The 12,849-nt window shown below is 40.4% G+C and overlaps 1 protein-coding gene across 1 annotated transcript in view; it reads left to right on the top strand.

Moving 5' to 3' along the window:
- Positions 1–12,329, top strand: part of thbs1b (thrombospondin 1b) — a 28,915-nt gene extending 16,586 nt beyond the window's left edge. Inside the window, 14 exon segments of the mRNA XM_020938235.2 lie at positions 138–311; positions 409–536; positions 1,662–1,814; positions 3,446–3,664; positions 4,722–4,829; positions 4,907–5,041; positions 5,043–5,067; positions 6,629–6,747; positions 9,087–9,324; positions 9,488–9,715; positions 10,144–10,415; positions 10,545–10,642; positions 10,739–10,878; positions 11,680–12,329. Of these exon segments, the coding sequence (XP_020793894.2) occupies positions 138–311; positions 409–536; positions 1,662–1,814; positions 3,446–3,664; positions 4,722–4,829; positions 4,907–5,041; positions 5,043–5,067; positions 6,629–6,747; positions 9,087–9,324; positions 9,488–9,715; positions 10,144–10,415; positions 10,545–10,642; positions 10,739–10,878; positions 11,680–11,687 (2,045 nt within the window). The 3' untranslated portion in view covers positions 11,688–12,329.
- Positions 12,330–12,849: the final 520 nt, after the last annotated feature.

The raw sequence follows: 12,849 nt of genomic DNA, 5'->3' as shown, positions 1-12,849 counted from the left end.
TTTCTGAGCGCTCAAGACTGAATCTGAAACTTGCAAGAATCAATCTACAGCAATAACTTTGAGGGATTTTGGTGTTATAACATGTTAAAAAGGTTGATTATAATGTGTCTCCTTTAACTTTTATCTTGTGTTATCAGTCAATGGAGGCTGGGGGCCCTGGTCGCCGTGGGATACCTGCTCACTCACCTGTGGGGGCGGAGTCCAGACCCGGAAACGCCTGTGCAACAACCCACCGCCCAAACACGGAGGAAAAGAGTGTGTGGGAGAGGCCAAGGACACTCAGATGTGCAACAAGAAAGCCTGCCCGATCGGTGAGACTTTTTCACATTTTTACCAACAAAATCGTGCTTCTCCAAGTCCATCTTTAGTCTACACTGGATAATTAATTAACCTTAATCTATATTTCAGATGGCTGTCTGTCCAACCCTTGCTTCGCTGGAGCCAAGTGCACCAGCTTCCCCGATGGAACCTGGAAATGTGGAAAATGCCCCGCTGGCTACACTGGGAATGGCATCAAATGTAAAGATATTGATGAGGTAATGTAGCTATTACTATTATATTTTTCAACTATTTTACTATCACTTTATTCATTTCGTGTCAGTGAATTTGTGGATTATGTCGTCCTTAGCACTATATAAGGTATTTTAGTTAGTTTAGTTTAATCAGACGGCTTTATCGTAATATTTTGACCTTCATTATCTGGACAGACATGCCACAAAGGCTTTTTATGAGCACCTACATGGACACCAGCAGCTCAGTGTCTCTGTTGTTTTTGAATAATATAATTGTAAGTATTTTCTATCTTACGGGTTTTCAGATTGGGTGAATGTGAGCTGTAGAGTAGGTAAAGACAGCGCCAGGACTAAACCAGGCCTAAACCAGGACTAAAACCACTAAACCAGGACCTACTAAACCAGGTCTAAACCAGGCCTAAAAGGACTAAACCAGGACTAAACCAGGTCTAAACCCTAAACCAGGACTAAACCAGGTCTAAACCAGGACTAAACCAGGTCTAAACCAGGACTAAACCAGGACTAAACCAGGTCTAAACCAGGGGACTAAACCAGGACTAAACCAGGACTAAACCAGGACTCTCTAAACCAGGTCTAAACCAGGACTCTAAACCAGGACTAAACCAGGACTAAACCAGGACTCTAAACCAGGTCTAAACCAGGACTCTAAACCAGGGGTCTAAAACCAGGACTAAACCAGGACTAAAACCAGGTCTAAAACCAGGACTAAACCAGGACTAAACCAGGACTAATCCAAACCAGGTGGTTACTAACCAGGACTAAACCAGGACTTAAATCAGGTCCTTAACCAGGTTTTCTATTAAAACCATGGCCTAAACAAATGTGACCTATTCAAAAACAATAGACAAATAGTCGACAACTAAAATAATAGTTGGCTGGAGCCCTGGTTATTGTTTACTAGACAGAAGTAGCTGTGAAGTGGCTGCGATTGAAGGTTAGTTTTTGGTAATACAGTCTCCCTGGAGCAATTCGCTTTCCAGCTTCATTCAAACCAATCTTGTATTTTTTTTTTTTTATCTCATGCGTTTTAGTTAAACCCTTCCTCAAGCCCATAGTGGCAGCAAAAATCTTACATACTTTACCTCCCTTTCCGTTTCTTAACATGTGTTATTTCTCTCATATAACCAGTGTAAAGAAGTTCCAGACGCCTGCTTCGAGTTCAACGGCGTGCACCGCTGCGAGAACACCGAGCCCGGCTACAACTGCCTGCCCTGCCCTCCCCGCTACTCCGGACCCCAGCCGTTTGGCAAAGGCGTGGAGTATGCCGCCGCTAACAAACAGGTGACTACAGCCCTGCGCACGTAAAGCTAACCTTTAGATCACTACAAAGGCGACGGGATTTGTGTAAGCGGCGTAAACAGTGATTGGGGAGATAATGGTTGCCTATGGATACGGGTGAGTTGCGATACAGCTATAGTTATTTGTTACGTTTGTTTAGTTTTGCTTTGGGCTTTGTGCGTGTGATGAAATAGGAGACGGTGTAGCGCTTCACCTGCTTCCAGTTCAAAGCCATTAATCCCGATGTGTAATTTTTACAGATATCTCAGGAACTTGACGCACGAGCTGCAAATGCGGATCTATATTTAATCTATTGTCTAGCCATCACAAATTGTCATAATCATTATAATCGTGTATAATTACAGTATGGGGTAATTATAAGAGTCTTAGCAGTTGTTATTTGCCGGCTCTTTGAACACAATTTAGCGTTTTTCAATTTCTCAATTCATTTCAAAATATCATGAAACTATTATAATTATCAAAGGTTGTAATTCTCACTGTCAATTTTTTACTCCTACTTCAGTAATATTTAGTTTGAAGTAATAGTAGGGCTTCACTTACTTGAGTAAAACTTTTGGTTGCTCTGACTTTATGTCGACATTTCCCACGTTTACATGAGAGCTTTAATTCTGAATAAAAATGAATTCTGCTTTAAAAAGACCATGTAAGCACAAAAACACAAAATGATTATTCGGAACTAAACTGAATTCCGAAGTAATAGGGTGATTCATTCCGATTTTAAAGCTGAATTAATTTATTCTGTGATCATGTAAATGTTTATTCTTCTTAAAATAATTCCGGTCATTCAGCGCATGCCCGTTGGTTCGCCCTTCTGACTCAATCCAGATGATTCGGCTCCACCAGTCGTCACTTCGGACTTTCATCCACTGCTCTTTGGATTTGCGAACGGGATGCGGGAGTGGGCTGAGGTAGAGCAGCCGTTAAATCAGTTTGTCGTCTTCCTCCCTTCTCCTCCTCAGCTGACAGACGTAAAGCGTGATTAGGGTGAAAAGAATTCTCAAGCTGCTGCTTAATTATCATCGGAACGACTATGGAAAAAGTTTGGATCATGTTTGTGTCCGTGGCGTAACAACAAACGGAGATGACAAAAAAGCCTGTAGCAGCTGAAGTGTGTTTTCTTTCAGTCGACGTAAACACGTTTGTGTCCCTGTCCAATCAGAACCCTTCCCCATCCCCAAACGTTGAGCAAAATTAAATAAAGACGATTTAACGTGTTTTCCATGTAAACCTCAATTCAGAATTATTATTTTCATGTAAACTCGATGGAGAATATTTTAAATTTTTGAAGTATACAAGTACATTCGGAATTAAAAAAACATCATGTAAACGTGGCCAATGTTGAATGATTTGAACATTTGGGATTTTTGCACCACTCGCTCAGATATAATTTTATCTTTTATCAAAACTTTTGTTGTCTGTCCTTTGAAAATACTACAGTTTGAGCTTTATGTATTGTTTCGTACTTGAGTAATATGACTCTGAAGTAACGTTACTCTTACTTGACTGAGGTTTTTGGCTCCTCTACCCACCTCTGACCATTCCTAGGCATCATGCTGTTATAACCCTATACTTGGTCAGTTTTATTAACGAGTATATCACTCCTTCACCCATAGGTCTGCACTCCTCGGAACCCGTGTCTGGACGGGAGCCACGACTGTAACAAGAACGCTCGCTGTAACTACCTGGGGCACTTCGCCGAGCCCATGTACCGCTGTGAGTGTAAGCCCGGGTACGCTGGTAATGGGCACATCTGTGGAGAGGACACGGATCTGGACGGGTGGCCCAACGCTGACCTGGTGTGTGTGGAGAACGCCACCTACCACTGCAAGAAGGTACGGGCGGAGTCTGCGCACGGGAGGGAAAAGCAGGATAGTTGTAAATGTGCAAATGTATAAGCTGAAGCAGTTGCTCTCAAGACTCAAGACTCTCAAGATTTTAGTAAAGTTTAACTCAAACCTGGGCATTTTGCAGCATTAATCCAGCTTCCTCTAGGTTTTTTATGTTATTATACCATAGTGAAAGTTTATAGTAGTCTACATTTTACAGATATTTGCTCAGGAGTCCCCAATGATCATGTTGGTCCAGGACTCTGCTGGGAAAAATAATAGCTCACCCCCTGGTTTAATGCCGCATTTTATTGAGTGTCGGTAGTCGATAAATCCGAGTCAGTTCTTCCGACATTCGTTGTAAATGCGTTCCAATGCAACAGTCAGGGAAAATATGGATGCCTGAGAAAGTTTAATGTTTATTTTGTTAGCTTATGAATCCCAAATACAGTATGTAGAACCACATTTTGGGACCGACTCCATATAAACTCACTAGGGCTACGTCTGAATCTCACAGAACTCAACCCTCTGACTGAACCCTGAGTAATGAATGCAGTCTGTTAGCCTACTGTCGGCGACTCAATTATTGGCGTTTGAATATTACATGTTCAGAAAAAACTTGTGTCTACTGTCAAATGATGTGAAAGAAAGTGTAAGTGTTACTACAAAGTTTTTAGAAGATAAGTTCTCTACACATACGCAACTTAATATATCAAAATGACGCAAAGACAGTTCTCCCCGTTTACATTTTTGCTGGGACGTAAACTCAACTGACTTGATCTGAACCAGTCCGAGTTTGTGTTTCGAAACCCCCATTCGCTTGGCCGTACCATTGCCCTTTCTCGAGGTGGAGGTCGGTTTTCCCCGAGCACAAGAGAACGCACCATAACAACTGGTGCTATGTACAGTTGCTGTGGTTCGATGTTAGTGTAGCCGTAAAGTCTTGGGAATATTTAGGGTAGCTATGCGTACAGTGTATGTGCATTTGTTGTGGATTTTAGTGACTATTACACACTATAACACACACACACACATTATTTATGGTGTGTGACGTTTGTTTTAGGATAACTGCCCCAACCTTCCCAACTCCGGACAAGAGGACTACGATAAAGACGGAATTGGAGATGCTTGTGATGACGATGATGACAACGATGGCATTCCGGATGACAGGGTGAGTGAGAGAAATCTGAAAAGTGATCATTTTGAAAGGGTATTTGTCTTAAACCTCATAAAAAATGTGTGCTACAGGACAACTGCCCGTTCATCTACAACCCGCGGCAGTACGACTACGACAGAGACGATGTGGGAGACCGCTGCGATAACTGCCCCTACAACAGTAACCCCGACCAGACGGACACAGACAACAACGGAGAGGGAGACGCCGTGTGCGGTGGACATCGATGGAGACGGTGAGGAGGAACTCAAATCACACACAAAACATCACAAAACATAAGACATTTTAAAGTTTATATCCGCATCCTGGGTAGCTCTGAGATACTGCGGTTTGACAATTTGACCACTCATAGATAGGGCTGGGTATCATTAAGAAGTTGGTGATACGATACATACCTCGATACATTCGATACGATATATTTAAAATCGATTTGATACAGTTCAATAAAAAACTAGTGGCTAAATCATGGCTGTGATACTAAAAGTCTTTGTTAAACCACTTCTTGGGCAAAGTTAATAAGAAACACAAACATTTTAATCCTGAAAACAGTGAATAGGCCAAGTGTGTTGCATAAATAAGTTTCCTTCCACTAAACAAGCAACAAAACTGTAGCTCTGTAACAAAATAATTTAGTAAAATATACCTAAAAATACTCTTGGCGATAAATCAATACAGCAGCTCACGATATCGATACTGTATCATCACATTAAACATCATTTTTTTAATTAGTAAAATAATACCAAAACATACAAGAAGACTGTCTAGGTTGGTTTATTTCGTTTGCACCGGTAACAAACTGTCTCACTACTGACAGACAGAGTTTCTGCCAGCAGTGAGCCAAGAGCAGTGGGGTAACAACATGTAAAGACTTTCTGAGGTCCAAGCCCTTCCCCAAGAACAGTTTGCATTTAGGTCAGTCAGGCTGGCCTTGCACAGGGAAAAAAGTTATAGAATTCCTCAGTTACTGAAACCAAATTTACTGGCCTCATAGCATCACTGCCCAAGCCATTTTTTCTGTCTGATTTTACTCTCCAGACCCTTTGTAGTTCCTTCCTCTAAATAAGCAACAAAACTGTAGCTCTGTAACAAAATCATTTAGTAAAATATACCAAAAAATACTCTTGGCGATATATCGATACAGCAGCCCACGATATCAATACTGTACCATCACATTAGACGATACGATATGTCGACATTTCAATATGTTTGCACACCCCAACTCATAGAGCAGAATGGAATGGAAAAATGGGTTTTTCCTTATATAAACTTGAAACATTTACCAAATCGTACAAAATCTTAATAAAAGTGTACAGAAGGGAATCCAGGAGAAAGAACATATGAAGCACAAAAAACATCAGACAGAACTTTACAATTCTGAGGGAACAGGATTTTTTTTTATTAGATTTTTGTTGTTGTTATTATTATTATTATTATTATTTAGACTTTGAAAATTAATTCTCTACAACATTTCCAGTGTGAAAGCAGCTCAAAAACAAAACAAAAAAATACAAATGTAAACAAATTTACTGGCCTCATATTGAGTTTTCAGTCAGATTTTACTCTCCAGACCCAACTACATTTGTATCATTGGCTCTGTCCTCGGCCAATCAAAATTTTAACATCATCAATTTTAACATAACTCAAACCAACATAGGCGGTTTATTTTTGTACTTTCACTAAAATCTTTAAAAAGTACTTGGCCTACGCTACTAATGATCATTCCTCGAAAACATTTGAGCCATTTCTTTAGTTTCTGTTATTATATTCTAACCAGATCATTTCGCTTTTGTCCACAGGAATCTTGAACGAGAAAGACAACTGCCCTTACGTGTACAACGTGGACCAGCGCGACACGGACTTGGACGGCGTCGGGGACATGTGCGACAACTGCCCTCTGGAGCATAATCCTGATCAGGTGTGGACCCAGGCAAACCCGCCGCCGTAATCCCCCATTCAGCGCTCTGTATGGCCCTGCGTACTCCTCTCTGTTAGCTCCCTCACGCCATGCGAAGAGCCGCGGGGCAGATGGGCTCAATAGGGCGTGGTGGGGGGGCGAGGGGCCTTTTCAATGGGCCTTTGAGGTTAGCTGTGGGTATATTAGCACAGCGCACAAGGTTGGCTCAGTCCACCTGTGCCATGCTACAGTGGGGCAGAGGAATGTGAGGAACAAGAGGGAGAGGTGGGCTGGGGTGAGGGAATGCCGACTCGTGGCCTTTAAAACACAGGATTGAATTTAAGAGCTAAAAAAACTAGAGATAAGGAGGTAACGTTGATCTTAGAAAAAGTATGGATCACGTTTGACACATTTTTAGGCCATACTGTGGAATATTATAGCTAAATGAACGGCGAGGAGTCTGGTTTAGAGATGTAACAATAACCAAAATATCGTGATATCGCATCTTCAAAAGTCTCACAATAATTATCGAATTACAAGTTCCTTTGCTTAAATGCATGGTTTTATAGTCGTAACAGCTTATAAACATCGGGAACTACATATCCCATGATTCATTTCAGTGCAAACAACATGAAGAAATATGTTTTTTACTTAAATTTTTGGGATTATGACAGAGATAATTCACACCAAAATCTTGCCTAGGTATGTTAAAAGCAAAAGAGTGTCCTTTCTACAATTATATCAGCCTCTCCAAAATATCGCAATAAATATTGTACGGTGAGATGCATATCGTGATAATATCATACTGAGAGATTTGGATATCGTTACATCCCTAATACTGTTGCTTTAAAAGGCCCATATTACTATTTTCTGATCTGTTATAATGTTGTTTTCTCATCACAAACACACCTGGAGTTGTGTTTTGTTTCATTCACACATGTTTAACGTACAAACCCTGCATATTTAGGCTGAGTTCTTCTCTCAAACGGGAAATACTGTGTTCCAAGTGTTCCAGCTCTGTACACCTACACTAGAATCATGTGGATAATTTCAGTCCTGGAATTGCCGACATCTACCAAACAAAATGTAAAAAGTAGCTGTAGCTTGAAAACTACCACTATATGACATCGCAAAGTGGGAACAGAGACTTTGAGCTTTGGAGATATAGACAGACTAATAATAAAGGATTCCTCAATCATCCAGGTATGTTTTTGAGGAAGTAACAAACATTCTACTGTGATTTAACTCTCACAAGAGTCAATTTTGTGTAATATAGGACCTTTAAGTTATAGTCAATTGAAACAATCTAAAAGTGAAAAAATGCATTGCACACTCAGATGGCCAATGTCCAAAAGCTTTTTTTTACCTCCGCCAAGGAGGTTATGTTTTTGCCGGCGTTTGTCTGTTTGTTTGTTTATTTTTTGTTTGTTTGTTTGTTTGTCTGTTAGCAACATAACTCAGGATCTGATCCAGAAGACTGATTTTATCGCAATTTATATAAAAAATGGGGGTAGTCCTTGGCGGAGGTCTGCGCTCTCTGAGTGCTTTTCTAGTATAAATTGCGATAAAATCAGTCTTCTGGATCAGATCTGGATCAGCCTTTGGAATATGAAAGAGGATCCCATTGTCCATCCCTGAGTCAAATTTCATGGGGTTTGGTCAATAATTAACCGAGATATTGAGAAACAAAATTTTTGGCCCCATTTACCACAATGTTAACTAAAATTTCAAAGTGATCCAGAATCCAGGATTTCTTCCGGATCACCCCCAAAATGAAATCAGTTCTTCCTTTTCACATTTCCAACAAATCCTGAAAATTTCATCAAAATCGGTCCATAACTTTTTGAGTTATGTTGCTAACAGACAAACAAACAAACAAACAGACAAACGCCGGCAAAAACATAACCTCCTTGGCGGAGGTAATAACGTTTCTGCAAAAAAAAGCCTTCGTCAGATCAATTTTCTTGCTTTTGGACATCAGCCATCTGAGTATTTTTACTGTTTTATTTTGCTGTTCCTTGCATTTGCACCTCTACAAAAACTTGGGTGTGAGTTTTCTGTTTCATTTAATTTAAACAATCTGCAATTTAAACAGACAGTGCAGTTTTAACAGTAAATCAATCAATCAGGATACATGAGCAGTTATTATTGTTGGACCTCCTTTATAACCCTGCAGATAAAGTTGTATCTTGTTGCATTTATAGTGCTAGAGTGAAACTAACATACATGAACATTCACACAAAGACAGTGGTTCCCTCTTTTCTGCATCGCTCGAGGAAAAACTAAAACTAAAACACGATGGTTGTAATGTCTGCTTTATTTTATTTTTACTCATGTCCTCCCTCGCTGTCCTCTCGCAGGTGGACTCTGACGATGACCGCGTTGGGGACAAATGCGACAGTAACCAGGACATCGACGAGGACGGCCACCAGAACAATCTCGACAACTGCCCGTACATCCCCAACGCCAACCAGGCCGACCACGACAAGGACGGCAAGGGAGACGCCTGCGACCACGACGACGACAACAACGACGGTATCCCTGACGACAAGGACAACTGCCGCCTCGCCTTCAACCCCGACCAGCTCGACTCGGACGGTAAGAAGAAATACACATTGTTTGACAAGCTCATGTTGTTATTGTATCACTTCTACTCTATTGAAATACTTTTTTGGCTGTCGGTTTTATCAGACAGGACAGAGACTAGTGTGAATTTTAGGTGAAGAGTGGAGAGAGACATTCAGCCAATTTCTTCTTCCAGGTGACGGCCGTGGAGATGCCTGCAAAGACGATTTCGACCAGGACAACGTGCCGGACATTTACGACGTGTGTCCAGAGAACTTTGACATCAGTGAGACGGACTTCAGAAAGTTCCAGATGGTTCCTCTGGACCCCAAAGGCACCTCTCAGATCGACCCCAACTGGGTGGTCCGGCACCAGGGCAAGGAGCTGGTCCAGACCGTCAACTGTGATCCTGGCATTGCTGTCGGTAGGTTTACTTTACTCACGTCTCGTATCTAACTTTTATGGACTGTAACAAAGCTCTAGTTTAGCACAGTCTAAGCTGAGGGGATCTCAGACGGGAGTAAAGAAGTCCTGCACCATGTTCTCTACTAAATAAATCATAGTTCTTTTTCAATTTCAATTAGTTTTTTTCAATATATAGTTTTGAAAAGCAAACTCATGGTGAAGAATTTAGGTGCAAGATGCAAGTGTTAAGTAAGTGAGGAGAGATTTTCAACTACTTTTAACACTTTAAAATAAATGAGTTGTGTTTTTGAAGTTCAAAATGGTAAAACGGTAATGCTATTTTAGGCAAAAACTGTCTTAAAACCAGATCATCTCTGAATTGAATTTCTGTGGCATACATACAAAGTTCATTCAGTACATTAAAGTAGTTCTCCCTCCTCTCTCCAGGTTATCATGAGTTCAACGCTGTGGACTTCAGCGGGACATTCTTCATCAACACAGAGAGAGATGACGACTACGCTGGCTTCGTGTTTGGGTACCAGTCCAGTTCCAGGTTCTACGTGGTCATGTGGAAGCAGATCACCCAGACGTATTGGTCCAACAAGCCCACCAAGGCCCAGGGCTACTCCGGTCTGTCCATCAAAGTGGTGAACTCCACCACAGGCCCCGGAGAGCACCTGAGGAACGCTCTGTGGCACACGGGCAACACCCCAGGACAGGTGAGAGCAGAGGGGATGGTTGGGAACATGCCAATTCAATTTTCATGTTAATTGATCTCAAAGTGCATGTTCTTAATATATTAAAACACTTAAATGTACTGATTGCATTGCTTTTTTTTTTGTATTTAGGTCCGTACTTTGTGGCATGACCCAAAGAACGTTGGCTGGAAGGACTTCACTGCCTACAGGTGGCACCTGATCCACAGGCCCAGAACAGGGCTCATCAGGTGGGCAACGTTTGACTGATTTACTGCAGATATCCTGATATTTGTCTGTAAAAAATGTGACTGTGATGTCAATGTAACTTTATTTTCCATGTCCAGAGTTGTAATGTATGAAGGAAAGAAGATCATGGCCGATTCGGGCAGTATCTACGACAAGACGTACGCCGGAGGTCGACTAGGACTCTTCGTGTTTTCACAAGAGATGGTTTACTTCTCAGACCTCAAGTATGAGTGCAGAGGTAAGGCTCAAACCTCCTTACAGCCTTACATTTGAAACTACAATCAAGATTCTCAAAGTCCCACTGAAATGATAGAAGGCAAACACTGTTGCAATATCTTAAGTTCCCCAATTCATTTCATTTTTTTTAAAGCTGAAGTGACCCTGTCAAAATATCTAGTTTTATGACAAGAAAGCAAAAGGAACTACATTGACCACGATCCTTTGCTCATGTAGCGTAGTGACATTGATCACACCATAAAACTAGGGATGCAACAGTAACCGAAATATCTTCATATCGTATCGTCAAAAGTCTCACAATAATGTTTTGGGCTGTCATAATATATCGAATTACAAGTTCCTTTGCTTAAATGCATGGTTTTATAGTAGCAACAGCTTATAAACATCGGGAACTACATATCCCATGATTCATTTCAGCGCAGACAACATGAAGAAATATGTTTTTTACTTGAATTCACACCGATCATCTACAATTATATCAGCCTCTTTAAACTATTGCAGTAAATATCGTACTATGAGATTTGGATATCGTTACAGCCCTACATAAAACCTCAAAAACGATTATATTAGTTGATAGACAAATTGCAGTGGGCTTTTATTGTCCTTGGCCCAACATCACAAAGCAGCATCTCACTGACAGTACTGCAGCACTTTTCATTCAAGTCTGGCTGCGCTTCTGCTGACGATGACACAGGCCAAAATAACTGGACTGGATTTTCTCTATGTGATCATTTTGGTTTTGAATGTTGTTGAAACCACACCTATCTAATTCTTTCCATCTTTTTTTTTTTCTCTTCACCAGATGCATAAACGCCGGGCGCAGGTTAGCTCTGAGGAATGCACCTTCTTTTGTACAAATTTGGAACTTTTGTTGAACTGATGCAAAGTCCAGGGACCTATTTTCATCTCTGCCGCAGTTGTGTTTTATTTTGATTTGTTCCCTGCGCCCGCACGCTCGGACAGGACAGGGTGGCAATGGAGCTGGTTCGGACCAAACTGCTAGCCCCTTTTTTAGTCTCTAGGGTAAAGAGATCTACAACTCGGACATTTTAACCCATTCCTCTCCGGGTTGGACGGTCCCTCATCAACTATGCACTTCTCAACTTCAAATCTGTTTTTCTATGTGACTTCTGTACTGTTGAGACTGTTTTTCCAAAGAGAAAAATGATTCCTGCGTTTCAATTGTAGAATTCGAGAACTTTTAAGGATGAAGATGCAAAAAAATACTTCACCAAGATTTTTTTTTTTTTCCTTATGAAAGTCGTGGTTTGGATCATGAAAGTGGTTGAAAGCATTTACCCAGAAGATGAAATATTGAGTGATTTTGTATATACAGTACTGTGCAAAAGTTTTTGTAGGAGGGACGTGCAATTTTAGAATGAAAATTTAAATTCTGAGAAAAAAAAAAAGTTAAGTCATTTAAGGGATTTAAAACCATCATCATCCTTTTGTGGACAGAATATACAAAGAAAGAATAACATAGCTTTTTATTGTATTCAGAACTTACATTTAAACTCAGATATTCTAAGTCAAACACCTTTTTTTAGACTTTAAATTGAAAAAAAAAAGAAACTTACTGGAGGACCGTAGCATTTTGTTAGAGAAATTCAACTTCTGTTCAGCTCAGTATAGCAAAGAATTGGAATTTCTGTAACATGTATTTATATTTACTATATTTACCTACGATTACAATAACAATTTTTGTAGTCTTATAAGTTTTTTTGTATTTTTGTTACATTTTTCATTGTTTGTTTGTGTTTATTTTACAAACTTAAGACTTTTGCACAGTACAAACTTACATAAATGTGTGTTGCTTGGTTAGCCTGTACATTCTCAGGTAACATCATTCTCTAAAGAACGTAATATCTAAAACAACTGTAGGATTAGCTGACTCAAAGCCAGCGCTCCTCCTTCAAACATTTGTCGACATCCTCACCTCGAGAGGATTTAAAATTTGTGTAAATACATGTAA

This window comes from Boleophthalmus pectinirostris, unplaced genomic scaffold (assembly GCF_026225935.1).
Source record: "Boleophthalmus pectinirostris isolate CB_2022bp ecotype Guang Dong unplaced genomic scaffold, ASM2622593v1 HiC_scaffold_13, whole genome shotgun sequence".
NCBI classification, from domain to species: Eukaryota; Metazoa; Chordata; class Actinopteri; order Gobiiformes; family Gobiidae; genus Boleophthalmus; species Boleophthalmus pectinirostris.
Note: the sequence above shows the minus strand (reverse complement) of the source record. Positions and strands in the feature narration are given on the sequence as shown.